Source organism: Equus przewalskii, chromosome 10 (assembly GCF_037783145.1).
Source record: "Equus przewalskii isolate Varuska chromosome 10, EquPr2, whole genome shotgun sequence".
NCBI classification, from domain to species: Eukaryota; Metazoa; Chordata; class Mammalia; order Perissodactyla; family Equidae; genus Equus; species Equus przewalskii.
This window is the reverse complement of record NC_091840.1, coordinates 57,672,098-57,699,133: the sequence shown is the minus strand read 5'-3', so window position 1 is coordinate 57,699,133 and position 27,036 is coordinate 57,672,098. Positions and strand designations below refer to the sequence as shown.

The 27,036-nt window shown below is 53.3% G+C and overlaps 1 protein-coding gene across 2 annotated transcripts in view; it reads right to left on the bottom strand.

The window, feature by feature from the left end:
* The window catches only part of LRRC75A (leucine rich repeat containing 75A), a 45,698-nt gene that overhangs the window by 11,867 nt on the left and 6,795 nt on the right, over positions 1 to 27,036 (bottom strand). Inside the window, exon 2 of one of the 2 annotated variants that reach the window (XM_070563524.1) lies at positions 4,744 to 4,872. The exons of the other annotated variant lie outside the window; for it this stretch is intronic. Within the exon in view, the coding sequence (XP_070419625.1) occupies positions 4,744 to 4,872 (129 nt within the window). The remainder of the gene's footprint in view (positions 1 to 4,743; positions 4,873 to 27,036) is intronic. 2 annotated transcript variants of the gene reach the window in all.

Genomic DNA, 27,036 nt, shown 5'->3' with positions numbered 1-27,036 from the left:
CTGCTCATGACTCTGGAAATAGGCCCTTATTAAGCTCTCTTAAAAAGTCACAATGGACAGCGTCGCCTGCTTCCCCTGCCTGGGGCAGGATGTGACAGTGAACAAGACAGACGCCATCTTTGTGCCTTTGGGGTTTACATTCTAGTGGGGAAAGCAGACTGTAAGTTAGCCAACAAATAAATAAGCGAGATAATTTCAGAGATGAGTACTTGAAATGAAGAAATAAACAGGGCACAAGACAGAGGCTTATGGGAGACCCAGGTGAGGCAGGCTGGTCAAAGAAGGCCACGGAAAGGCGACCTTCGGCTGAGTCTCAAAGGAGAGGGAAGCTCAGACAGGAGCCAGGTGCAGTCAGAGGTGGCAGCAAAGTCCCCAAGGTAGGGGAGGATCTGGATGCTCCAGGAACAGAGAGGATGCCCCTGTGGCTGCAGCGGAGTGAGCAGTGTGGAGAGCGGGAGAGATGAGATGAGATGGGAGATTCAGGCAGGGCCAGATAAGGAGTTTCGATTTTTTTTTTTTGAGGGAGATTAGCCCTGAGCTAACATCTGCTGCCAATCCTCCTCTTTTTGCTGAGGAAGACTGGCCCTGAGCTAACATCCGTGCCCATCTTCCTCTGCTTTATATGTGGGATGCCTACCACAGCATGGCTTGTCAAGTGGTGCCATGTCCACATACGGGATCCAAACTGGTGAACCCGAGGCCGCCAAAGTGGAACGTGCGTACTTAACCGCTGCGCCACTGGGCCGGCCCGAAGAGTTTGGATTTTAGTTAAACTACAACTCAACACCTCGTGGAAGGTTTTTCATCAAGGGACACAAATGATCCAGTTTACCTTTGCAGGTTGCTCTCTGGCTGCTCCCGGAGCATAGAGGGCAGGGAGGCAGGAGGGGGTCCAGTGAGTAGCCCTGGCAGAGGAGGATGTGGCCGGACCTAGGAGGCCATGGAGATGGCCTGGACACATCAGGCAGCTAGGATTGTCAGGACTTGCTGACTGTCCCGTGGGTGCCCCGTCCAAATCTCCTTGGATCCCCTGTCCCCGATTTTGTGCACCTCTCTTCTGTGATGTGCTTCTGCCTGGACAACCAGCACCTGTCCTGCTTTGCAGCGGCCACCCTCAGGCAAGCTCAGGGAGGCAGAAGTGCTGGGAGTTCCCTCCCCGCAGGGTTCCTTCATCTTGACCAGTCAGTCGTTGGCAAGCCCAACCCCTCTGCCTCGGGTGGAGACAACCCTGCGGAGAAACTTATACAGAGTCCCCCAAGGGACCAGGAGGAGACCAACCAACCTCCGCAGGACCACGTCTGACCTCACCTGGCTTCCCCTGGGAGGCCTCCTCAACAATCACTGTATGCACATCCTCGTTTTAGCGTCTGCTTGTGGGGAACCTGAGTGTAGACAGGATGGAATAGATGTGCTGGGGGGCGCCGGGGCGCAGGTGATCAGTGCTAATAGAGGAATGAGTTTTGGATTAGGGAGGGGTGATGAGTTGAGGAACACCTGGATGGAAATGTCCAAGAGGTGGGTGACTTTAGAGCTTGCAGCCAGGCTACAGATACAGATTTGAGGTTCATCAATACACTGTCATGGGCAGGATGGGGTTGTGCCAGTCCCTCCTTCTTGGGGCAGGCACAGACCCACCCTTTCTAGGGCCTCAGCTCACACCCTGCTGGAACACAGGAAAGGGTTTTTAGTAGATTGAAAGAATAGACGGGAGTCATTTGGGGTGGTCATCCAATAACCATCCCATAGCAGTGGGAAGGGTTATTTGTCTTGTGGATGCTTCACCATGAGAGTGGACCAGGAAGGCTCATTTCCTTCATCCCATCTAAGCTGAGGGAGACCCCCCCCTCATAGCTGATGGTCTTGACACCTCTGTCTATGACCGCCCACACTTGGGCTGGTCTCAAATTCTCAGATGAAAGAGCTAAGAGCGGAAGTCCTGGCCAGGTCTGACCCAGCTCAGGTAGCTGTGGGGGTGGCGTGGGGGCTGCCCCTATCACCAGCTTGGGGACCCCACAGCCAAGACCTCCCACCACGGCCTCTAACCACAGCTGAGAGAGTCCTTCAAAAGGCCATCTCCTGCCACATGGCCTCGGGCATGGGTAGAGGACAGGCCAGGCCCCTGGGCCTCCAGCAGGCTGACCCCACTCTGGCTGGCTCTGGAAATATGTGTCAGAGGCTAGCCCATTATTTTCCAAAACTCTGAGCCCACAGGGGCTGGGGCCTGGGGCTGTGTCTTTCTTTCCTCCATGTCCCACGACTGACCTGCTAGGTGTGGGCACCCTGCTTGGCATGTGGCCCGTGCTCACTGCTGGGCTGCACCTTGGCTCTGTGCACAGGGCACTCAGCTGGGACAGGCCCACACTAGTGCTTCTTGCAAATCATCTCACTGAACACTCAAAACAGCTCTACAAAAAAGAGTATTGTTAAGCCCACTTTAGAGTTGAGGAAAATGAAGTTTAGCTAATTAAGTGACCTGAGAGAAGTTACACCATGCAGTGGACTGAATGTCCCCCCTCAATTCATATGTTGAACCCCAATCTCAATGTGATGGTGTCAGGAAGTGGGGCCTTTGGGAGGTGATTAGGAGTAGATGAGGTGATGAGGGTTGTAAGAAGTGGCCAGAAGGAAGCTAGCTTGCTTCCTTTCTGCCACGTGAGGCCGCAACGAGAAGGCAGCTGTCTGCAAACCAGGAGGAGGGCCCTCTCCAGAACCCAGCCACGCGGGCACCCTGCTCTCAGACTTCGAGCCGCCAGAGCTGTGAGAAATCAACTGCTGTTGTTTACAAGCCACCCGGTCCGTGGTAATCTGTTACAGCAGCCTGAGCCGAGACAACCCACATGTGGCCCTCTGGTCCCCACCCAGATGCGAAGGACAGATGGCAGGGCAGGACCCCTCGGCCCACCTCTCCTTCTTGGCCCTGTCCTGTCTCCTGGGGTCCGACAGAGGCAGTTAACCACCTGCAGGCCTTTCCTGTGTGGAAGGAGGCGGGCCTCAAGGTGCTCCCACGCAGGTCCCCCTCCCGCAGCCCGCCGCAGCCCTGCGAGCCCCACCTCGCACAGACAGCCCAGAGCCAGCACCCGAGCACCGGCCTGCACCCTGCCCAGCACCGGGGCCCAAACCGTACCTGAGCTTCTCGCCCAGGGTGTAACCCTTCTCAGATGGCGTCACTACCCGAACTTCGTCTTCCTCCACTCTAGATTGGGCATAAAAAACCTCTCTTCTCTGAGCTGCTTTGAGCGCCCTACGCTCTATCACCCCTCTCACCCGTGGGCACTAAATTCACGCTCCAGGAGAGGCAGAGGTCTGCCACCTGTGGGGCCTCCTACAGGCCTGGTCTCAGCTTGCCCAGCCTGAGCCAGGTAGAATCCGAATGAGAGGTGAGGGTGGGGCCAGTTTCCCGTGGCTCCTGGCACCAGCTCCTCTTCCCCAGGCCTTGAGGTTCCCAGTCCACCGACCCTCATCACTGGCTTCTTACCGTCGCACACATGAGTCCGGCATCCCTGCTTTCTGCCGCATCCCACCACCCACCTGCCCCGACTGGCTCCCAGACCTCCACAGCGAACCCCCACCTCGGAGCCTTGGCACCAGACAGCCCAGAAGCCAGAGAGAAGCCCCAGATGGAGGCTCACCTCAGAGCAAAGTGCCAGCCCCCTGGGCGACCATGTTCAAGTCTGCACCCAGGCCAGGCAGGTGGTGGGCTTGGGAACCACCTCCTCACTCTTATCCTAGATGCTACTCTGAGAGCAGAGGCTTCCCTCACTCCTCTGTCTACTCTGGCTTCCTGCCCCTGCCACAGTGGAATTACTTCCTTTGGAAGCTGCCGGAAACAGAAGAATTGGAGAAAAGACACCAAAACAGAGAGAAAAGCTGCAGTATGGGGCTGCCCCACCCTGCCCCTCTCCTTCCTCGCCATGGGCAGCTCTGGGTAAGCCAGCCTAGTGCCCAGCGAGGCCCATGGGCCAGCCTGGACCCGGGAGTCAGCAAGAAGAGGGGCAGATCCTCCTGTCCAGAAGGGGCTGAGCAGCGCCTGTGGAGCCTGGAGGGCCCAGGGGCTTTTCCTTCTCAGCTCCCAAAGCCAGGCAGGCAGGGGGCATGAGTAAAATGAGTGGTTGTAAAATGACACAGCCTCAAGAGGAATACAACTGGGAGTGGTGGAGACTGAGGCAAATTGGAGAGCACCATGCAGGATCACTGCTAGACTTATATGACATCTTTGTGCAGATAAAAAGTCCACCTCTAGGTGGACACAGTCTTGCACAGTGCCCATGGCTTGGTGGGCAGAGAGATGGCTGGATTTGAACTGTCTCCCATCCCCCCAACCCCTGCCACCTCTGTGTTTGCATGTCTTTACACAGGGTACAACCTACACAACTGTACACGGTGGCCCTAGCCCCACATAATAGGGGAGGCTACTCAGCTCCAGCCCTATAGAAATGAGAACTTCATGTTGCTGGAGCTTCCCATTTTTCAGTAGAGGGATTGTGTGAAATGTTCTGATTTGTAAATATTGGCAGTAAATCTAGATTTAATCTGCTCTGTGGGCCAAACAAAACCTCTCCTGATGGTGCCAATATGCAGCCTCTGCCATGGATGCTGGGCCTCAGGACAGGGGGGCACATCAGGGCTGTCCTCTCGGGCCTGGGCAGCATCAACCAGCCCTTCTTTGGCACTGAGGTGCTCTGCCCAGAAAGGTGCCCACCTCACACCCCAACACCTGGCTGGCTTAGACCACAGCTGCCCTACCGGCTTGGGGCAGTGGATGTAGCGGGCCAGGCTGATGATGAGGTCGTGCGTGATGGGGTCCACCAGGTTCCGGAAGCTGGCGTAGCGGTACAGAACATCATCCAGCGAGGTCGACTCCATGCCTAGGTCCTGCAAGAGTGAAGGATGCCCGAGGTCAGGGCGGTCCTGCCCTACGCTTGAGTCCCGCCCGGTACGCCCTGAACAGCCCCCTAGAGGCAGCTCAGTCTCCCCCAGAGCCCGGGCAAGGGAGGAGACCCCCCTTCAAAGAGGCTTCTCAACCTGCAAGGAAGCATCTACAGGACACCCCCCAGGGGGCCAGGACAAGCCCCTGTGGAGACAGTCTTCCCAGTTTATGGACCTCTCCCAAGACAGTCCTCCAACTGTCGCCTCTCTGGTTCCCCTGAGCATGAAGCCAAGGGTGGCTGCGCTAGTGGCTGCTTCTCCATCTGGGGCAAAATTTGGAAACAGCGTATATAGTAAAATTCCCCTATTTTGTGCTCACATATTGATATTTATTTGTTTTCCTACTGCTTCTGAGGACATGCTTATTGCTCCTTCTGCAGATGACCCAACCTTGATGTTCCTTTGCCTTGGGGGCGTTTCTGAGCTGTGGAGTTGAAAGGAGAAGCTGCTAGGCACCCTGAAGAAAATCCCACCAGGGCTCCCCAAGAAAGGATATCCAGCGGGGTCCTCCTAACGGCAGGAGAGGGAGTGTGGGGGCAAGGGGTTCTGAGCGGGACTGGGGTGGACGTTCCCCAAGCCTGTGGAGGGGCAGGGGGTTGGGGGGCACCACACACTGAGAGCCCCAGCCAGGAACCTCTGCAGAGACCCCTGCCCACCAGCAAGGGACCCCATGGGCTTGGCCAAGAGCAGTGACGAGTGTAGATTAAGACCCAAGGCCTTGCTCCAAACGTTCCATGTAAGCTCCCAGGATTCTCACACAAGCCCAGGAAAAGGGCAGGCCACCCAAACACAGCTAAGCTTGAATGTCCTACCAGGGAAGACAGTGGGAGCTGGAAATGAGCTTAATTGCTTTAGAGAAGTCAAGAACCCTGGTCTTCTACCCTAGAATGCTGGACTGAGCGTCACACCCTCTATTTGTGAGAGAACATGGGTGTACCTTCCGTCTTTTCTCAAACCCCTCTGCCCAATTTCTGTAGGCCTTGGGTTGGGGCTGTGCTAGGGTGATTCCTTGCACAGACTAGGCAATGATGATGTTCCCATCCCAGGGAACTGCCCCCACCCAACCCTGAGGACTAAAGGGGCCACTGAGGGTGGGCAGATAGAGCAGGCACCACCCAGTTTTGCTGCCCTCCCCCTAAGCCCTGCAGGCCCACGAGCTGCACGCGGAGCCGCCCCAGCGCAGCCCAGAGAAGGGAGGCTCCCAGTCTGAGCTGCCAGGGCCCAGTGACCTGGGGACAGGAAACATGTGGGTGATTGGTGAGGCCTAAGCAGGGGTTTGCTCCGTCATTTCGGTGGGATATCCTGAACTTTTTAAAAGGCCTTCCTCATGTAGTTCTTAGAAATCCCTCTAAGGCAAGTAGGCTGGGCATCATTATTCCCAATTTACGGATGAAGAAACTAAACTTGTGTGTCAGAATTTTAGGAATGGAATGTACAGCTGCTCACTATAGTTAACACTGCTGTATGGTATATTTGAAAGTTGCTAAGAGAGTATATCCCAGAAGTTCTCATCACAAGGAAAAAACATATTTTTTTTACATGAGGCGATGGATGTTAACTAAACTTATTGTGGTAATCATTTTGCAATACGTGTAAGTCAAGTCATTGTGCTGGACACCTTAAACTTATACAGTATCCCAATTATATCTCAATAACATTGCAAGGAAGAAAAATCACATGTAATAAAGATGTTAAAAAAAAAAAAGGAATTTCAGGAATTGGGGGTATGGGCCTACGACCCAGCCTGGGACCTGGTTTGCCTTATCTACCAGTGGTGGTGAGCTGGGGAGGAGGCAGGCTGGAGGGCACAGATGCTGCCCTGTGGTTTGGTGGCTGACATTTCTAAAAGCAGAGAAGAGAAAGGGTCTTTGCCCACTGGGTCCGGAGGGGCCAGGACGCTGTGCCTCTGCCCTGCGGGGAGCCTCGCTGAGCCCACACTCCAGCGGGGACTGTCAGGGGCACTTTGCTCCCTCCTCCTCGTTAGAAAGGGATGGGTTTCAAGCTTCATCGAGGACACCAAGGGGCCAGTCTCAGGGCCTTTGTTTTCCACTCGGCAGGAATGAACATCAGAGGCAAGCGGCCATGCCCTGCGCCAGGCTGCCCGGTTGCTGGAAAAATCTCCTGGGGTCCTAGATCCGGGGGCTCAAGGTCTGGTGTGGATGCACGTGGAGGGGAGCTTCTGAAGTGCTGGCTGCTGTGTTCTGGAGCTGAGGGCCTCTGTGGAACCAAGCGCAACCCTGCCTTGGGCCTCTGTTCCTGCCCTGGCTTGTTCAATCCCTCAGCCAGGGCTGCGTTCTGGGCAAGCTACCTAATGTCCCCGAGTCTCAGTTTCCTCATCTGTTAGACGGGGGCAGTGACCCTACATCACAGGTAGGCGAGCAGGTGCAAAGCCTCTGGCAGGGAGGAGGGTCACCAGCTCCTCCCGCACCCAGTGCCCGTCTTCTGCACCCCTCCCCCAGGAAGCCATCCCCACCGCCCTATCCAGTGCTTCTTAACCTTTTTTGGACCACAGACCCATTTGAGAATGAGACAAAAGCCATGAAAGCCTTTCTGGAAAAACCCAGGAGTCAGGGCAGGACAGGGAGCTTGGTGTGGAAATGAGCTTAATTGCTCTGGCCTCATGGCCAGCTGGGTGTGTGGGAGCCACGGGGACAGGTGTGACCTCAGGACACTATCACCCAGTAATGTGCAAAAACACGGCCCTGCCCTCCCTGGGACAGGAGTGGGCTGGGCATGCAGGAAGGGGGAAGCTAAGGGCTCACTTCTAGGGTCTCAGAAAGCGAAGGTGTCAAAGGGCCGGAGGGCAGAGTTCAGGGGTGGCAATGGAGGGGCGGTTGCTCCCAAGGTCAGAGGCCAGATTTGTGGCCACTGGAGGAGGACAGAGATGGATTTACTTCCTTTCTTGTCTGTCATGCAGGCTGGGCTGCTCCTCTGCGGGATGTCGACTTAACGCCAGCTCCTCCCTCCTCCACTTTGCCCCCGTGTACCACTCTCCTGGGTGTGGACCCCTGCCCCACAACACAGGCCTGGTGGTCTCCTCTCACAGCCGTCCCTGCTCCCTGTCCCTGAATGCCCCCGGGAGAAGGCACTGGATTCTAGGCTCTCCCCAACCCCCAACTCTCTGTAAGTCTGTGGGCAAGAGACTTCTCTCTTGGGATCTGTTTCCCCATCTGTGAAACGGGCAGGTGAACCACACTAGTAGTGACACCAAACTGTGTTCCAAGATCTGGGGGCTGATGGTGACAAGAAAGAGGCCAGAGAGTCAGCAAGGCTGTGGGCCCACTCTTAGCAGAGCAGCACTACTGGCCACCCTTCAGGGAAAAAAAAGTAGTTCTGCTGCCACAGAAAAGCTTGAAGCCCCTGGACTGGATGATTGTTCTGTTTCTTGTGTTCCTACCAGCTCTGCCCTGTTTTCCTTTCCAGGCCAGTAGAGGCCATCCCATCCTGGGAGGACCAAGAAAACCCTGGTTGCTAACCCAGGAGGCTGGGGCAGGGCTGGGCAGATGCAAAATGTCCTTCCCCAGGGGGCCCCCTCCCTCCAGGGCCCCTGGCCCTCACCCTCACTCTGCCTGCCCAGCGTGTGGACAGTGGCTCCATCTCTCCGGGCTGCTGTTGTCTGGATTCATTTAGCTGTTGCTTGGAAGGGGCAGAGGGTGGGAAGGAAGCAAGGGGGTGGGGAGGAGGTTCTTCCCAGGAAGGCAGACGTGGCCCGCTCGCTGTGCTCTGGTAGCTCTGAATCACAGCCACCGCCCTCCCTGTGAATTCCAGCTGGGGTGGGGCTCCGGAAGGTGCCAGAGCTCCGGGCTACAGGGAGCTGCAACAAGGAAAACCAGATGGCGGCCGGACAAAGCCTGCTGCATATTTTATTGCTTTCTTTCTTTATGTGGACCCCACCTAGGCCCACGGAATGCTTGTACTGCTTTAGGACCTTCACACGTCCTGAGGACTGGGCCACTGCTGGCTTCCTTAGTGTCCCGGCCATGGTCCCGCCTCCCAGCCACTTTACTGGGGACGACTGTGTCACGACTTTGCACTGACAGCCTTACTGACACTGCCCAACAGGGGCCTCCGACACTCCACTCTGCCCCAGCTCCTAGGGAGAGACGAAGCGGGGGTGGACGAGCAGTGCCTGCTGCACACACAGGGAAGAGGAAGAACCACTTCCACATGTGGCTCCCCTGGGCCGCCCCGGGCGCGGCTTTGGCCTTGCAGAGGCTGGTCTGCCTTGCAAATAGCACGCGGTGAGGAAAATCATGGCTTCCTCATTATGGGTCTAAATGGTGTCACCTCTAGGAAGTGTGCACGTGGACGGTTCCTCATCAGAACACCTAGGAACATCAGCAGGTGTGCCTGAGTCACCGCTGTGGGCAGCTTGGCTTAGTGTCACTGGCCGGGGACAAAGGGGGTCAACGGCCAGCACATGTCATCTTGAAGAAATGGGGCCCCCATGTTACTTGATTTGAAGGACGAGGTTTGGGCACTTGTTCAATAGGAGGAAAGACGATGGGCCTGGAGGGAGGGGTATGGCTTTCAAAAAAGTGAGTAGAGATTTACATAGGAAGGTGAGAACAGCATTTCTCAAAGTGTGAAGGGGGCCCTTATGCCCCTTTCAGGGACTCTGTGAGGCCCTCTTTTCCAGTGACACATCAGTAAGATGCTACGTTTTCTTCATAGACCTCAACCAGAATAACCCAGCGCAAGAGACCCAACACAGCAGTGGCAGCGGTGCGAGAATCAGCTGTCTTCTGTTTGCCAGCCACACACGAAAGAGATTCACAAAACTGTGAAACAATGCCACACTTCTCACTAATTTTTTTTTCATTTGGAAAATACAGTTACTTTCATAAAAATTTCTTTCACATGTGAGCTTATTAATTTTAAATGAATGAATTCATAAATCAGAAAGTTTTGATTTCTAATGCAGTAAATAGCACTCATTAGAAATAACCCACATAGGGGCCAGTCTGGTGGCATAGTGGTGATGTTTGTGCACTCCACTTTGGTGGCCCAGGGTTCACAGTTTCAGAACTCCAGGTGTGGACCTAGCTTGTGTAGGGGAGGAAGACATTTCCTCTACCCACTCTGGGTTCTTCTGGCTGGAGAATGAATTAAATTCACATGAGACAGAATAACAGGAGAAAATTAAACAAAACTTTATAACATGCATACAAGGGAGAGGCTCAGGCAACCTGAGCAACTCGCCAAAATGGCTGAAGCCACCACCTTAAATATCATATTCAGCTAAAGGCAAAGGAGGATGTTGGGGGTGGAGGCAGAGTTGATCATGGGAGATTATCACACAAGTACAGTAAAAAAGAGTCAGGTTATTATGCAGACTTGAGTCCTTGCCTTCCACATTGATAAGAGTTTCTAGAGATAAGGTCATCCCTCCTTCCTGGTATAGAGAGGGAGACATCTTTACAGATGGAGAGTTTCTTTACAATGTAAATGTCTCTTAAGAAAGGGCAAGTAAATTCTACTTTTCAGAGTTTCTTTCCTGTCTGTAGTGTTTAAAAGTAACCAGCCCAAAATAATCCTCATGCCAAACAGACATATCTTGGGGTGGCCAATTCCAGTCCCCTACGCTTGTCAAACCACACTGTGGTGGCATCCCACATAAAACAGAGGAAGATTGGCATAGATGTTAGCTCAGCAACAGTCTTCCTTAAGCAAAAAGGGGAAGATTGGCAACAGATGTTTGCTCAGGGCCAATCTTCCTCACCAAAAAAAAAAAAAGAAGAAGAAAGAAAAAGAAAAAGAAAAAAGAAAGGAAAGAAAGAAAAGAAAAGAAAAAGAAAAAAAACGAACCCACATAAAGACAACCTCTTTGAGGTCCTCAATAATTTTAAAGAGTATAAACGTTCCTCAAAAAGTTAAAAATAAAACTACCATACGTTCCAGCAATCCCACTTCTGGGTATATATCCAAAGGAAATGAAAACAGGATATTGAAGAGAAATCTGAAATCCTACGTTCACTGCAGCATTATTCAGAATAGCCAAGACATGGAAGCAACCTAAGTGTCTGTCAATGGATGAGTGGAGAAAGAAGATGTGGTACATATATACACAAAGGAGTACTATTCAGCCACGAGAAAGAAGGACATCCTGCCATTTGCAACAACATTGATGGACCTTGAGGGCATTATGCTACGTGAGATAAGTCAGAGACAGAAGGAAATACTGCATGATATCTCTTGTTTGTGGAATCTAAAAAGAACCGAACTTGAAAAAACAGACCGCAATGGTGGTTACCAGGGCCTGGAGGGTGCGGGAACAGGAGAGAAGATAAATAAATCCTGGAGATCTACTACACAGTGCAGTGGTGACGGACAACAAGACTGTATCAGCGACATTAAACTTGCTAAGAGGCTAGATCTCGATTGTCCCACCACCAGAAGACGTGACAGTCACGTGGCACGAGGCGGGCTGGGTAATGCTGCGTCAGCAGCCACACTGTAATACAGATGTATCAGATCAATATATTGTACACCTTAAACTTACACCATGTTTTATAGCAATTATGTGTCAATTAAGAAAAAAGATTAAAAAAGAGTATAAAGAGATCCTGATACCAAAAGAAGTTTGGAGAGAACCACAGGGTTAGAGGAATGGGGTACTCTGGGAGAAAGGGCACCTGAGGGCAGGGAACCCGGTTAGAGCTGGGGAGCCCCTGGAAAGGGCTGTCTGCCAGAGGCCTTCCCTTTGGGTCCTGAAGAACTTCTACAGGACACACAGCTGGCTGCCTCTCTCCTCTCATTACCCCGACCCCTCAGGGTGGCTTCCCGCCTGTGAAGATGCACCTTTGTGTCGTGGTGCCCAGGAGTCCAGGAGAGGGAGGCTCACCCCGTGTCCACGGGTGGTGTCTGGGAGAAGGAGCAACCTTTGATCCAAGGGGCTGGCCCCGCACCAGTGAGCTGGCGCGTTGTGGACCCAGGACCCAGGGAGAGTCTGAGGGGACAACCAGGGACCTAGACAGTGGCTGGGGTGAAGGGTCATCAGGGAATTTTGACACTTGTCTGCCTGACAGCTCCTCCCCTTCTTGGCCTTTGTTGGTATAACTGGAGACTTTTAGATCCAGGTTACTGTTCTTACTGTTTCTGCATTCAGGTTTGGACACAGATTTGCAAGTCACCGGGACTGAGATGGCATGCTGGCTGCCACTTCCCAGGCCTTCCTCACGACTGGATGCACACCTGTATGTCGTGCTCTTGCACTGCTGGAGAACGTTATCCAAAACGAGTTTTCCCTCGGAAGGCATACATGGCGGTTATTTTCTGAGCTCTCTCCCCATCTGAAAAATCCTTCATGCTGAAGCTGCAGCTGAACACAGCCTAGCTGGAGAGAAACTGCCTTCCAGACGCCAGCGCCTTACTCGCCACTGGGCTGCTCTTTGGTATTCAGCGCTGCAGATGGCTCTGAGGCTGGCTGCTTTTTCGTCTTCAGCTGCTTTTCTGCCCAGACGTCCATAGGACTGTCCTTGCCATAACCTCTAGCTGCCTCTTCTAGTCCCAGCACACTATCCCCTTCCTAGGACCATTAGTTCAACATATAGAGCAGCCTAAAAAGCAGTTAATATCTTTACGACAATCTCTCAAAGTTATCAAAAGGGCATCCCTTCGTGACACCCCCCAACACTCCTAAAATCCCTTCTCTGGGTCTCTCCCACGACCCCAACTGTCTCTCAACTTCTCATCTCCACCCTGCAAACCCTCTCAGCACCCAGCCCTTCCTTTCCTAATACAAACTAATTTAACTTCTCTGGTTAATCCAGTTCCTAGATCAATGTCCCCCCACATCCCTCGCCCAGAAAATAACAAGTGTTGGAGAGGATGTGGAGCGACTGGAACCCTCGGGCACTGTTGGTGGGAATGTGAAACAGTGCAGTCACTGTGGAAAACAGTACGGTGATTCCTCAAAAAATTAAAAGTAAAATTACCATGTGACCCAGCAATTCCACTCCTGGGTATATAGCCAAAGGATCTGCAAGCAGGGACCCAAACAGATATCTCTACACCCATGGTCATTGCAGCATTATTCACAATGGCCAAAACGTGGAAACAGCCCAGGGTCCACTGACTTCTATGGATGCACGGATAAACAAAATGTGGTATATGCATACAACGAAGTATGATTCAGCCAAGGAAAGGAATAAAATCTGACATACGCTACAGCATGGATGAACCTTGAGCACATTATGCTAAGTGAATTAAGTCAGTCATAAAAAGGTGATTCCACTTACCTGAGGTCCCTAGAGTAGTTAAATGCATAAAGACAGAAAATAGAAAGATGGTTTCCAGGGGCTGGTAGGAGAAAGGCTGGGGAGTTGTTGGTTTTTTTTTTTTTAGGAAGATTAGCTTTGAGCTAACATCTGCCAATCCTCCTCTTTTTGCTGAGGAAGACTGGCCCTGAGTTCACATCCGTGCCCATCTTCCTCTACTTTACATGTGGGACGACTACCACAGCATAGCTTGTCAAGCAGTGCCATGTCCGCAGCCGGGATCCAAACCGGCGAACCCCGGGCCGCCAAAGCAGAACGTGTGCACTTAACTGCTGCACCACCAGGCCGAGCCCTGGGGAGTTGTTTAACGGGGACAAGGTTTCCATTTTGCAAGATGAAAAGAGTTCTGGAGATTGGTTACACAACAATGTGAATATACTTAACGATACTGAACTGTAATTATAGTTAAGATGGTAAATTTTATGGTATGTGCATTTACAACAATTAAAAAAAAAAGGTCCTGAGACCCAGGCAGGCAAACACAGACAGGTTCCTGAGATAGGACGGTCAGAAGAAAGAGGCATGTGCATCTGGCCATTTTTCTTTTCTGCCTGTCACACGTGGTTATTAAAAGTTTTTGTCACAGTGTGTCCAGGTGTGGATGTTTCCTTTGAATTTACCTTCAGTGTTGGGGTCTTTTCATCTACAAACACGGACCTTTATACAGCCTGTCTCTTCATCAGGAAACCCATGTGGCTCTCAGCGTCCTCTGAATTTATCTTTTTCACGTTCCTCCCCTTGCAGAGGGTCTCAAGTCCACCTTCCTGCCACCGATCTCACGTTCTGCAGCGTCAGCTCCACATTCGCTGCTTCCAATAAGGACTCCGAACCAGCTAGCGCTTCCTATCCTTGCAATTCCTACTTTCCTCATCAATCTCCCTTTCTCACCCTGTTGTTTTTTTTCCCATCTCAGTGTGGCCTCTTTTTGTGGCATTTTGTTCTTTTTCCACAAAGTCCATTTCTTCCGGAACCTGCAGTAGATCATTTTCAGAGGTCAGAGTTCAGCTTCCGTAGTACTTATCCTATGCCCAGGGTTTTTCCCCACTTGCTCACCCTTGAAGGAGGTGTGATCTAGTGAGACCCACACCTATCATCTGTCTAGTGTGACATTATGATTTATAATAATAAGCATATATTTGGTCTATGTCCCTGTTTCTGGGAAAAAGCTCCTAAGCCCTTGGTATTTCCTAAGTGATGACAGCGACAACTGTGTCTTTTGTTATGTTAATGAGGTGACTTTTGGAAAGCCCCTGGGTCAGCTAAGGATGCAAGCTGGTTGCCAGGGGAATCAACCATGTTATTAGGGGGCTGCAACTTTCAGTCCCACCCCCTGACCTCCGGGGAGGGGTGGGGGCTGGGGGTTGAGTTCAATCACCAATGGCCCAGGATTTAATCAATCACACTTATGAAACAAAGCCTCCATAAAAACCCCAAGAGTACGGGTTCAGAGAGGTTCCAGGTTGGTGCACACGTGGAGATGTGGAGAGAATGGCTGCGCCCGGAGAGCATGGAGCTCTGAGCCCTTCCCCACACTTGGCCCTCTGCTTCTCTTCCGTGTGGCTGTTCCTGAGTTATGTCCTTTTATAATAAACCAGGAATCTAGTAAGCAAATGTTTCTCAGAGTTCTGTGAGCCACTCTAGCAAATTAATCGAACCCAAGGGTTCGACGCAGTTGTCGCTGTCATCACTTAGGAAATACCAAGGGGTCGTGGGAACCTCCAACCTATAGCTGGTCAATCAGAAGCACAGGTGACAACCTGGACTTGGGATAAGAGTCTGAAGGAGGAGGGGGCAGTCTCGTGGAACTGAGCCCTTAAGCTGTGAGATCTGAGGCCATCTTCAGGTGGATAGCATCAGAACTGAGTTGAACTGTAGGATACCCAGCTGGTGTCAGCCAATTGCTTGTTGGTGTGGAAAACGGCACCCACGCATTGGAATTGGTGACCGGAGTCTTGACCATGTCCCACGGCTGCCTCCCTGGGTAAGAGCTGAGTCCATCACTTAGGGCTCTGGCTTGCTGAAGGCCGGCTCAGGGCCAAGACTCTGACCTTGGGAAGGGACATCTTCACCCACCCCTATGGCCTGGGTCTCCAATACTCGCAACAATGGAATCCACGGAAAGCTACAAAGTGTCTGTATCCCAGGACTCTTCCTGGCCCTGTTGAAGGCCGTCGGCCCTGCTGGACTCCTGGCAGTGGCTTCTGAGCTGCCTTCTATGAATGCACGTGGGAGGAAGCGGGCAGAGGGTGGAAGCAGGGCTCTTTCCACCCCAAAATGATCACGTGTGGGAAAAAGGCAGTTGCTTGACTTTCCAATTGGGGAAGTCCTCAGACTGAGGGAGAAAGGGGCATCCTCCCTTCCTTTGGCAGGTCTCGGATTCCTGAGAGGCAGGGGACCAGCTCCATCTGTCTTAGGCGAGAGAAGGTTCCCCCTAGACTGTCCACCTGTCTTTGTTTTCAGTGTTTTTCATCTTTGTTTTGGTGTGTCTTCTTAGGTATTTTAGGGGAAAGCTGGGGGAAGCCACAAGAGGCTGCCAGGCACACGCTATTTTAAACCACAGCCACCCCCTTCTCTTTTAAACTCGAGGTTTTAAACCCATTCCCAGAAGGAAGGCCCCGCGGGAAATTAGCTTGTACCTGTCTCTCTCCTTCAGGCATGACTCCACAGTTTCTGCAACAGAGCCGAGGCAAGGAGGGAGGCGGCAAGCTCTGAGTATTAACCGGCAGAGGCAGACAGCTTCAATATTGAAGCCAGCAGAGCCCGAATGTGCAAAGCTACTTAATGAGGTTGCAATCAAACAGTCCACCAGAAGGAAATTAATTATAGTCCAGAGGGCAGGCAGCAAGCGGAACAGGCTGCTGCTTCTCCTCTGGCTCTAGAACGCCACAGGCGAGCTCCTCCTGAGGGAGGGGACACAGTCTGGAATCCCGGCCTCAGCTGGGGGGCTGGACTCCTGTTCTCGCCCCTGTGACATTCCGGCTTGCTGTCCAGGGGATTCCCAGGGGAGGGAAGGGCACTGTCAGGTGCTATGAGGGAAATGCAGCCCCAGGAAGCCACCAGGGAGAGAAGCCAGAACATCTTAGAGTGAAGGGGTCTGGTGCAGAGTCTAGGCAGCTGCTTGCTAAATGAAGACACCGGCCTACGAGGAAGGTGGGTAGAGTCTTAAAAGTGCCACGGGGAACAGAGGGAACACCTGGTGTAGATACACATGCCGGATGTGAGAAGCAGGTGTGGGGTGCACTGTCTAAACGGTGGCCCCCAAGACACGTCCACATCCTAGTCCCCGGGACCTGTAAATATTACCTCCTTTAGAAAAAGGGTCTTTGCAGATGTGATTAATTTAAGGATCTCAAAATGAGATCATCCTGATTATCCAGGTGGGCCCTAAATCCAACGATAGGTGTCCTAATAAGAGACACACAGAGAAGACAGCGACATGAAGATGGAGGCAGAGACTGGAGCAATGAGGCAGCCACAACCACCAGAAGCTGGAAGAGGCAAAGAATGCAATGCCCCCTAGAGCCTCTGGAGGGAGCACGGCCCTGCCGGCACCTTGATTTCAGACTTCTGGCCTCTAGACCCGAGAGAGAAGAAATTTCTCTGGATCCAAGCCTCCTAGTCAGTGGTCATCTGTTATGGCAGCCCTTGAAACTAACATACCAGGTAAAAACAGAGGTGGCATTTTCCCCAGAGGATACACCAGGGAGAAAAGCTCAGGGTGTGTGGGCCGGGACCCTTCCCCTCCTTGGGCTGGTGGGGACCCCAGCCAGGGCCACAGCTGTGGGCAACGACGGACCATTATCGTCAGAAATCTGCTTGCTGTCTCTGCCAGCCCTGAGTCCCCTCTGGGTGCAGGTATCCCCAGCACACTCTGTTGTCTGCTCCAGAGGTGGGCCTGGCCTCATCAGAAATGCTTCCTGTAGGACCACCAGCCCTAAGATGGTTCTCAACTCATCATGAGAAAGGTCATTTTACAAGTAGTGAAGGGAATTGTGACACCTGCAACAATGCGGATGAACCTTGAGGACATTATGCTGAGTGCAATAAGCCAGATACAAAAGGATAAAGACTGTATGATTCCACTGGTATGAGGTACCCAGAGGAGTCAAGTTCATGCAGATGGAAAGTAGAAGGGTGGCTGCCAGGGGCTGGAGGGAGGGGGAGTTTAATGGGGACAGAGTTTCAGGTGGGGAAAATGAAGAGTTCTGTAGATGGATGGTGGTGACGGGTGCACAACAATGTGAGTGTGCTTAATGCCACTGAACTGTACCTCTAAAAATGGTAAATTTTATGTTATGTATATTTTACTACAATAAAAAAAACAAGTGGTGAGCTCAAAGTCATTGGAAGTATGTAAGCAGCGGGGAGATACTCATCACTCCGCACTGCCGTGGCAGGATTTCTGTACCATGAAGGAAGGTAGACACTAAGGAATCTTCCTTCTGGCTCCCTGTGATTCTCATCATTAGCATGACCTTGGATGCAAGCTCCCCGAGCCAAGGGTGTCGAGGGGGTGCACCATCTAAGACGATGCCGCTAATAGCTGCAAGAGGTGGGGCCCTGAGGAGAGGAAGAACAGGGAGGGAACTCTGAAGGAATCAAGCAATAAATAGAATCTAATCCAGCGATGAAGCCGATGAAGCCGCCTGGACGGGGGAGGAGGAGTTTGGGGGTGGGGGAGACTGAGTACTGGAGAGGGAGGGAACAAGTAACTCGAGTGAGTAATGAGTAACTTGAGTAACTCGCCCACGGGCGGGAGAGACCACCCACTGGAGGGGGGGAAGGCGCCTGGGCCCCAGCTACCATGCCCCGGGCTCATTTGCTCTGAAGAGGGCACTGCTTCCTTGAGACAAAGTCCTCGAGACAAAGTGTCCTTAACCCAGAAAGGGCTGAATTAACCCAGGAGTTACTGAAGTAAATCGACCTCAGATAAACTTAAGAATGTATCAGTCTGGTATTTCACACATATCTGTAACGTTTGAGGTCTATCAGAGTACCCAACAGATTAGCCTTCGAAGTCCAGTTTGAAATTGGCTTATGATTTTTGGCTGAGTTTGTGACGGTTTTTGAAATTTTAAGAGAACTTAAAATTCACCCTATTCATAGCTTAATTTGTTAAATTTTAAGAACTGTTTAGGAACTTGGGAAAGTCTTGTTTTTTAGGATGGGTATTTATAAATGTAAGAAAACTAGATATGTTAAGTTTGTAAAATCATTGATATTTAAAGAAATTTAGTTAATGAAGTCGTAAGACCCCTATCCTTAAATGTGATTGTTTAAATCTACTAGATTCATGAGCAGAATAATGAAATTTGTAAGTTAAACTTAAAATCTTAGGAAACACTAGGCTTTAAATTTTCCACTTGAATATATTGAAAAGTAACTGAGAAAACCCAAGTAGCCATAAGTACTCTGTGTATGTGTGGTGTGTGTGTACAGACATGCCACCAAGAACACCAAAAACCTCCCAAGGACACAATTATGCAGATGACGTGCAGGAGGGGCAACTCTTACTCTGTGATGGGGGCATGGCGCCCTGGAGGATGGCTACTGAAGTGAGGAGCCAGAGGCACACCGCTCAGACCTGGAAAATACCCAACAGCAAAGCTAACTCACAAGTCATAAAAGTCACCACCACATGGCCCTCTCCCTAAAAGAAACACCCCACAGCACTGGAGCCCTGTGTGACAGTGAGGCCTCCTAGACCCCCTGCCGGTGTCCAGGGTGACTGCTCGGCCCCTGGTTGCAGCCTTGGACATTGCCTCTTGAGGGCAGGCTGGCTCGGCGTCCGCCACCCCCACAGGCCTGGAGCTGGCACCCCAGGGGACGCCCAGGAGTACCGGGCTAACTTGACACCAGCCTGATACTACTGGTCAGGGCCACTCTGCAGAGGTCAGAGTCAAGAAACTGCTGATAGAAGTCACTGGCCACCCACTGCCCCCTGCCCAACTCGGCCACCTGGCTACGGGGCAAGGAGCAAGAGGCAAGGAGTGGCCTCAGGGCTGCTGTCCCCACAGGGGCGGCTTGTGACTCTCCTGCTCCTCCAAGGCCACCCAGCCCCTGCAGGGTTTTGAAGTGAGGCATCCCAGCAGGCTGGCACTCCTTAATCGTGACAAGTGGCCTGCCTTCCCCTCCAGGATGCAGCAGGCTGGCTGGTGGCTTTGCTCGACAAGGGGCTTCATGGCTGCGTGTTGTCTGTCTTTTAACTTTGAAGTCTTTAAAAATGACACCCTCTGCATGAAACAGGCCTCTGGAAACAGATGCCTGGCCGTTGCCAAGTGTAAATTTAATTAAAATCCAAGAAACAGCAGTAGCAACAAATAAATGCCAGAAGGATGCTTTCTTTTTAAAAAAATATAAAGTCAGCTGGGAGGCGTAGCAGGCCTGAGGAGGGTTTGGTCTGCTCCCCGTGGTCACAGCTCCATCCAGACTCTGCTCAGGGTGGGGCCAGGAGACTCCCCAGGTCCCAGTGCTGGGTTAGACCCTGAGTCACTGTGTGGCCCGGGCAAGCCACCCCTGAACGCCCCGGCTACAAGAGGATTGCACCAGTTCATTCTTCCTGAAGAGTGGGCGGAAAGCAAAAGAGGTCAGCAGAAGATGGCCTTAGACCACAGAGGTTTGGAACACAAGGAATTCAACAACCATTTCCTTTCTCCTGTTGGACGTTTTAGCTACTGTGCTTTATCTCTGAAAGTGTGGTGGCATCTGCACTATTTCCCAAACTTATTTTCCAAGCTCCTCCCCACACCCCCTTCCATAGCATCTTGTGGGACTGGGATTCCACAGAAATCTGGGGTCAGAGGGTCCCTGAGGTCCACCAGCTCCTACATTCCACAAATTCTCAGCACTTTGTCATCGATCCCAGCACCCTCTTGATCTTTGCTTGGGAAATGATCTGAATCAGTCGTTTACGCCTTCTGGTGAAGGCATTTAAGCCTCTTTGTCCCTCTTTGTGGTAAATTTTGTCCATTTCAAATGGAAGGTTTGGTCTGTTGTCAAAGGAGCGGCAGGTATTACAAAGCTGGAGGCGCGACTGAAAGGTTCCTTCCAGCTCCCCAGGAACCTACTTTCCAAGGAGGACAGACTTCACGGCAGCAGCCCATTTCTCAGATGGAGAAGCTGACGACTGGGGGGTTGTGTCACACAGTGAGCAAGTGGCAGGAACAGGAGGACCCCAGAAGTTTCTAACTGTCTCTCCCAGCCACCAGCCCTTGGAGGACAAGTGTATTAGTCAGGGTTCTCCAGAGAAACAGAGCCGATAGGGTTTGGCAGGGGGTGGGAGGGGAAGAAAGAGATTTAAGGAATTGGCTCACAGGACTGTGGGATCTGGCAAGTCTGAAATCCGTAGGGCAGGCTGGCAGAACTCCTTCCAATTTTTTCTCTCAAGGTCTTCAACTGATTGGATGAGACCCACCCACATTATGGAGGGTCATTGGCTCTACTCAAAGTCCATTGATTTAAATGTTAATCTCATCTAAAAAATACCTTACAGTGACATCTAGACTCATGTTGACAAAAAACTGGGTACTATGGTCTAGCCAAGTTGACACACAAAATTAAGCCTCACCACACAGAGGGTCTTCACCACTTTCTATCTCTAGGTCAGAGGCAAGGCCCAGGAGAGCCTCCAAGACTCTGGGCGAGCAGAGATGAGTCACACTGGACAAGGAATCCAGCTTGAATCAAGCCACTTCCAACTCCAGGAAGGCAGCGGTGCAGAGGGAGGAGGAGGAGGAGATCCCCCAGGATCTGCGGTCGTGGGCAAGGCCTTGCCTGCGCCTCCATGCTCAGCTGATTTCCCCAGGACCTTTCAAATCAGAATCAGCGAGCCGGACGGCCTGTTACTATGGAGCTGCATGTCATCCTCCGGGCAGTGCGGAGAGCAGGAGCTCGCGCAGGAAAGGAGCCACAGACGCCCTCTCCGAGGACTTCCCAGCAGGCACCCCAACCAGGTGGAATTTTCCCCATCTCAAGGCCCTGCTCCTCCTCAGGGCCTCACTGTCCCCGGAGACGGAAGGAATGGGTCACAACCAGCAGAACAAGAAGGAACCAGTGAGACTTAAAGGCTGCAAAGGAAGAGGTGAGGCCAGGGTCCTTGGGGACGGGGCGGGCGTTGCCTGGTTTCTGGGAGGTCACTGAGTTTGTCCACAGCTTTGGGGGACCCTGGGAGGGAGAGGTTGGAGGTGGGGGTGGGAGAGGTGAAAGTGCAGCCAAAGGCCCACTGAAGGTCCAGGGCTTTCCATCCCAGCATCTCTGGATTCTGCCTCCAGGATTTCCCTCCGTGGGCCTCTTCACTCAAGAGCACATCCCAGAGGGAACACGCGGGGGGCGCTTTGTCCACACCTGCTCTCACATTCCCAACCGGCTGCCCTTGCTCCTTTGGGTTTCCTGACCAGCCCTTGGCAGTTTTCTAAAACAGTTCTGCTAATTCCATCCCAATACCCCCCTCTCCTCTTCAGGCCTGACCCCTCCAGCTCCCTCGTGCCCCCATTTCTCTCAGAGTGCCTTCTGCTGGGTCTTGGCTCATGGACCAGCCTCTCTGAGACGTATCATACTAAAAACATTTCTATTATTCTCGCCCTGCTTGACTGGGCCGATTCTCAGCCAGCAGGCGATCTCTGGAGAGAGAGGATTCTTGGAACCCACTGTGTCGGAGTTGCCATATGCAAGAACCAGCCCCCTCCGTGCTCCTGGTGGTCTCCGGGCGAGAGCCGTCTGGAAACCCCACAGGCAAGATCATGCCTAAAAGTGCCTTTACCCCACTATTCCACAACTCCAGAAAAAAGTGAAAACACAGGTCTGCACTTGAGAATAACAATAAAAGTTCAGAAGACCAGCACATCCTAGGAAAATTAAATCGAATGGAATTATTTAGTCTGGAGACGTGGAGGTTATTTACAGGGGGTGGGAAGCATTTAGACCTTATTTTCCCCAGAACTGGTAAAGGCAGGAATGTAAACAGTCTAGGAAGCTGGAGGGGAATTCCTGGATCCCTGGGGGTCCAGAGCCCATGGGATCCCAGCAAGGAAGGACACCATGATGCCCCTGCTGTGCCCTGGTGCTCCCGACTGGGCTTGACTCCAGACTCACTCAGGACGTCTTCAATTCTGTCTGACACCCTTTGAGAGGCAGGAGTACTGACACAGAACCTTCTAGAAGAAGATGCCCCATTGCTTTAGCTCCCTGATTCAGGAGGAAGAGGGCAAGCGTCTGGCTCAGAGGCAGAAATCATGTCCTGGCTGACATTTCACTGTTCCCTGCCTTAGGTGATCTTGGAAGGCCATTCCCAAGGAGATGGGTGGGAGAAGTCATGAAGCTCCTGACTGGCCTCAGCTATAAAGACTCTGATCTTTGGTGCACTTTCACCAAGACTGCCAAGTACAGCTGTGTAGGATGTGCACTGCCCAGGGTGTCTGGGTAAGGCTGAACTCACCAAGCCTTGACTCTGGCCCTGCCAAGCAGACAGCCATTGTCTTCTACTTCTCACAAAGGCACTGTATGGGGTTGGAGCTACCCTGCATCTCACTGAAGGAAACTGAGGTGATAAGGCATCCTTGGGTCACCTGGACTCACTCACTGTATGGCCTCCACCTCCAAAGTCCTTGGCTTCCCCAGGCTGCCAGGAGCAGAGGCACGGCCAGGCTCTGATGTGAGGTCAGTGAGCTCACGAAACAAGCGCCTTACTGGGGCCACCTTCTCTTCAGGTCACGGTCCTGCTCTCTGCTTCCTCCAACCTTAGTTCATCTTAGCTACTGCTGTCTCAACATCCTACTTTAAAATACAAACTGTTGAGAAGGTGCCACTTAGAGAACGTGCTCAGGGGAACAATGCTCCACACTCTTGCCCTCTCCTGAGGTCTGGCCTGTGCAACCTCCCGCTCCTGCCAGTTCATACAACAGGGAAGGGGCAGCCAGAGTTCCCTGCCATGTGTGGACTCCCAGAGCCCTCCCTCCATCATGTCCCTAAGGATGGGACCCGAGCCACCTGCCCCAACCTGAGGAAGCTGAGAAAACACCGAGTTATTCACTGGGACGGATCGAGGCCTCACTTCCAGTGCTTCTCTGGGGATCACTGGGTAGGATAGGGCTTCAGGAGACGGGGACCTGGTCCCAGTCCTGTGTGACCTGTACACACCACGGCGCCTCCCTGGGCCCCTCTGCACATCCGGGGAACTCAGCTCTGATGCAGGCTTTCTCACCAGAGGGAAGCATGTGAACCCCTTCCCCTCCCTCCAGCTCCTCTGGGAGGCAGAAGGGGCAGCTCCAGCCCCCTTGGGCCTCTAAGGACACTTAACCCCCAGCCCTGCCTGTCCTCTGGTGACTGGGACCCAGGACCACTGCCAGGAGTGGGCCAGTGAGACCACAATATGCCATATGGTCAGGCAGCCCATTAAAAAGCCTGAGGCAAGGGCTGGCCCAGGGGCACAGCGGTTAAGTTCGCACATTTTACTTCGGCGGCCTGGAGTTTGCTGGTTCAGATCCCAGGTGTGGACATGGCACCACTTGGCACGCCATGCTGTGGTAGGCATCCCACATAGAAAGTAGAGGAAGATGGGCACAGATGTTAGCTCAGGGCCAGTCTTCCTCAGCAAAGAGAGGGGGATTGGCAGCAGATGTTAGCTCAGGGCTAATCTTCCTTAAAAAAAAAAAAAGGCCTGAAGCCTAGGCCAGCAGCTGGCACAGGTGGGCCCAGAGTTCCCCCCCGCCCCCTTATGCTTCCTCCTCAGTAGCCCTTGCTCTCTCTTGCTGGCTCACATGCCTGGTGAGGAAGTGACCTCCCACAAGAAGGGCATGAGAGCCCTAACTAAGAGATTATACACCAGTCTTGGCAAACACCTCAGTTGTGCTGGGCTTACTGCATGAGACCAGAGCTTACTCAGTACCCGGGCCCAGCAGGTACAAGAAAGGAGGACACCCCCAGGGATGGCTGGCCCAAGCAGGTGTCTGAGGGCAGGCGGGCCAGAGTCAGGCACTGTCAGTTGTGTTGTCCTTGTCAGGGCAGGTCGGGTTGGGTGAAGCAGCCTGGCATTCAGCAGTGGAAGGGAGAAATGCCTGTCCCCGTCCTGCACTGGAGCCATGGGGACAGGCCCCTCGGGCAGCGGGGTGAGCAATTCTAGTCTGACCACTTACCAAGAGTGAAAATCAGAAAGATAGGTTTTGTTTCCCATTGGGATTCCTCTGGGACCACAGGAGCCTGAACAGCCCCCCAGCTGACCAGAGCCCCGCCTCCTCAGCGGCACCTGCAGCTCCTGTCCCCTCCTCCCCAACCCTGGCCATGGTCTACACACAGCTCTCTCCACCATATGCAGCTGTGGCTCTGTGGGCCAGGTCTCAGGCAATGCAGACGCGGGTGCTGAGGGGGAGGGCCAGGCAATGGAGAGGGGTGTGTGGTGGCAAGGGGCTGCCAGGTGTGCTGGGCCAGACAGGTCCAGGTCTGGGGCGGTAGGCTCTCATGGCCCCAGCACCATGGGAGGGAATCCTGCCCCTCTTTGTCGGGCTGAGGCCAGAGCACCGGGTGGCAGCGACTGCATGCTCAGAAGTAAGGGCAGCAGGGGCTGGGGGTCGTAGGCTGCTGCCTTCCCAGGCCACAATCTGGGCTCCCTGCAGGTGGGTGGTGTGCTTGAGTGGGCAGGGCTTCCGGTCTCCCCTTGGGGTCCTACCCCTTGCCTGGTGGCCCTCAGTGGGAGAGGGGTGTCCCGCAAGCCTCCTTGCGCAGCCTGCAGCTGTGGGTGGTAGCTCCACGGGGAGAGCAGCTGTGAGGTGGGGGCAGAGTGCCTGGAGGGGACACAGAGAGAGCTGACACTCCCTGCAGGGCACTGGTGTGCTCCAGGGGAACCCTGGGCTGAGGGCAGGCAACTGGTATGGACAGCAGAGGGGCAGGCCTGGGCACCTGGGCTGCTGGTAGGGGCCACTCAGGGCAAGTGAGGCAAAACCCCAGCTGGGAAGTGGGAAGGGTTGGCTCCCTGCAGCTCCCAGGCCCAGCACCTGTGTCTACCTGGGAGCCCCGTGGGAGAGGAGCAGTTTGCATAGCAGCCAGCATGTGTGCTGTGTGCCTTGCACCTGTGAATGGCCCCCCACTGTTGTCTCCTACTGTCACTCCTCTGGCTCTCTGCCCAGGCTGGCTACTCTGTATCCGTGGCCAGAGTCAATGGCAGAGCCAGAATCTGACTGGCTCTGTCTGGCTCTATAATCCCTCACCACCCATCTACAGCACCGGCTGTCCCTCTGACCCCTTCTAGTGATGGACATGGTGGCAGGCTCTACTTTTCCCAGTTTTTCCAACCCGTGCCATCCACCTGCGGGTGCCCATCAGTGTCTGCGAATGAAAGAACCAAGCACTAGCATGGCCAGGTAGCAGAAGGCACAAGGCAGGTCTTTGCCTTGAGGATAAAGACCCCTGAAGCCCTGCCTGAGCTGGGAGGGCTGGGTCTCCATGGGCAGGAGAGAGGCACGAAGTGGGGTGGGCCTCGGGAGAGGGAGTGGGGAGAGGCAGATGTGAGAGGGGCCAGGCAGCCTCCACAGGGCGAGGGGGAGGAGAGAGAGCCTGCGATGAGGCCGACGGGCAGTGGGACCCAGGAGGGCCCGCCCGAGGCTGGAGACAGGCCTTGTTCTCCTCCCTGACACCCTGGGTGAAGGGCCCACGGCTCCCAAGACAACACAGGGTCTGTCAGCACTGGCCTTGCTCATGTGCTGTGGCCTGGAGTGACGAGAAAGTCTGCAAGCTCCTCACTCTGGCTTCTGCCCCAGAGCTGTGCGCCTTGGCCTTCCACCCTCCTCTGTTCGACCAGGGGGGTCAGCTAGGACCGCTGTCAGCACGGCAGACTGGCCTCCGCAGCCTGGAGAGCCAGTGTGCAGGCTGAGTGTGGACCACCCCAGGGCCTTGGGGTCTGCATCACTCTGGAAGCCCCTCTCCCTGTGCCCTGACAGGGGACAGAGGAGTGACTTCAGGGCACGAACGTGAATCCAGCTCAGGGCCTGGAATAAGTGACCACCGCAGGAAAGAATGTGTCTTTCTGAAGCCAGAGGAGCCTGGTGGAACCTGAGTGGTGACAGAGAACCTCAGTGCTCATCTCAACCACACATTCCTGAATTTTGCAGATGGGGAAACTGAGGCCGGAGAAGGGACGGGGGCAGGTTGGGGTCTGAGCTGGGACCAGACCGAGGCCTCCCGGTTCACAGCGAAGGCAGCCACCGCCACGGCAGAGCTCTTACCCTGGGCCACGCCGAGCGCTCACACGGCGCTGGCCTCTCGGATGCTTGCAATCCCTCTGTGTGGTAGGGGACAATTATTACTACTGTTTTCCCTGTTTGGTTGCCTGGTGCCTCCCCAGTGCCTAGAAGAACAGGCCCTAGATGGTGAAACACATGAATTAATTCCTACTGTCTTATTTTGGCTCCTCTGTATTTTCTCGTTTTCCTATAATGATTATACGCTGCTGTTATAAATGTTTTTAAAACCCCGCCATTTTTTACTTCAAGCAACATCCTGCTGACCTAACAAGACTATTTAAGGAGAAAAATAAACATGGAAAATGCTTTATGGAGCAGAAAGCAATGTACAGACGCAAGGGGTGTCTCCAATGCTGGCCCTCCCACCCAGGGTGCCGGGCCGCCAGCAGACAGCTAAAAGCAGCCGGCACCTCCTCTCCACCACCACCAACTGCTTCCAGTTCCCATGGGTCCCAGAGCCCCTTCTTCCTGCCGTGAAGGCTTGGGGTGGGGTGGGGGTACAGAGGGAAGCTGACCAAGGTTGGGCAGAGTAACAAGAGACAACAAGTCTGCTTCTCACCCAGGGAAGGGAGAGACACAGAGAGAAACACACAGACACAAAG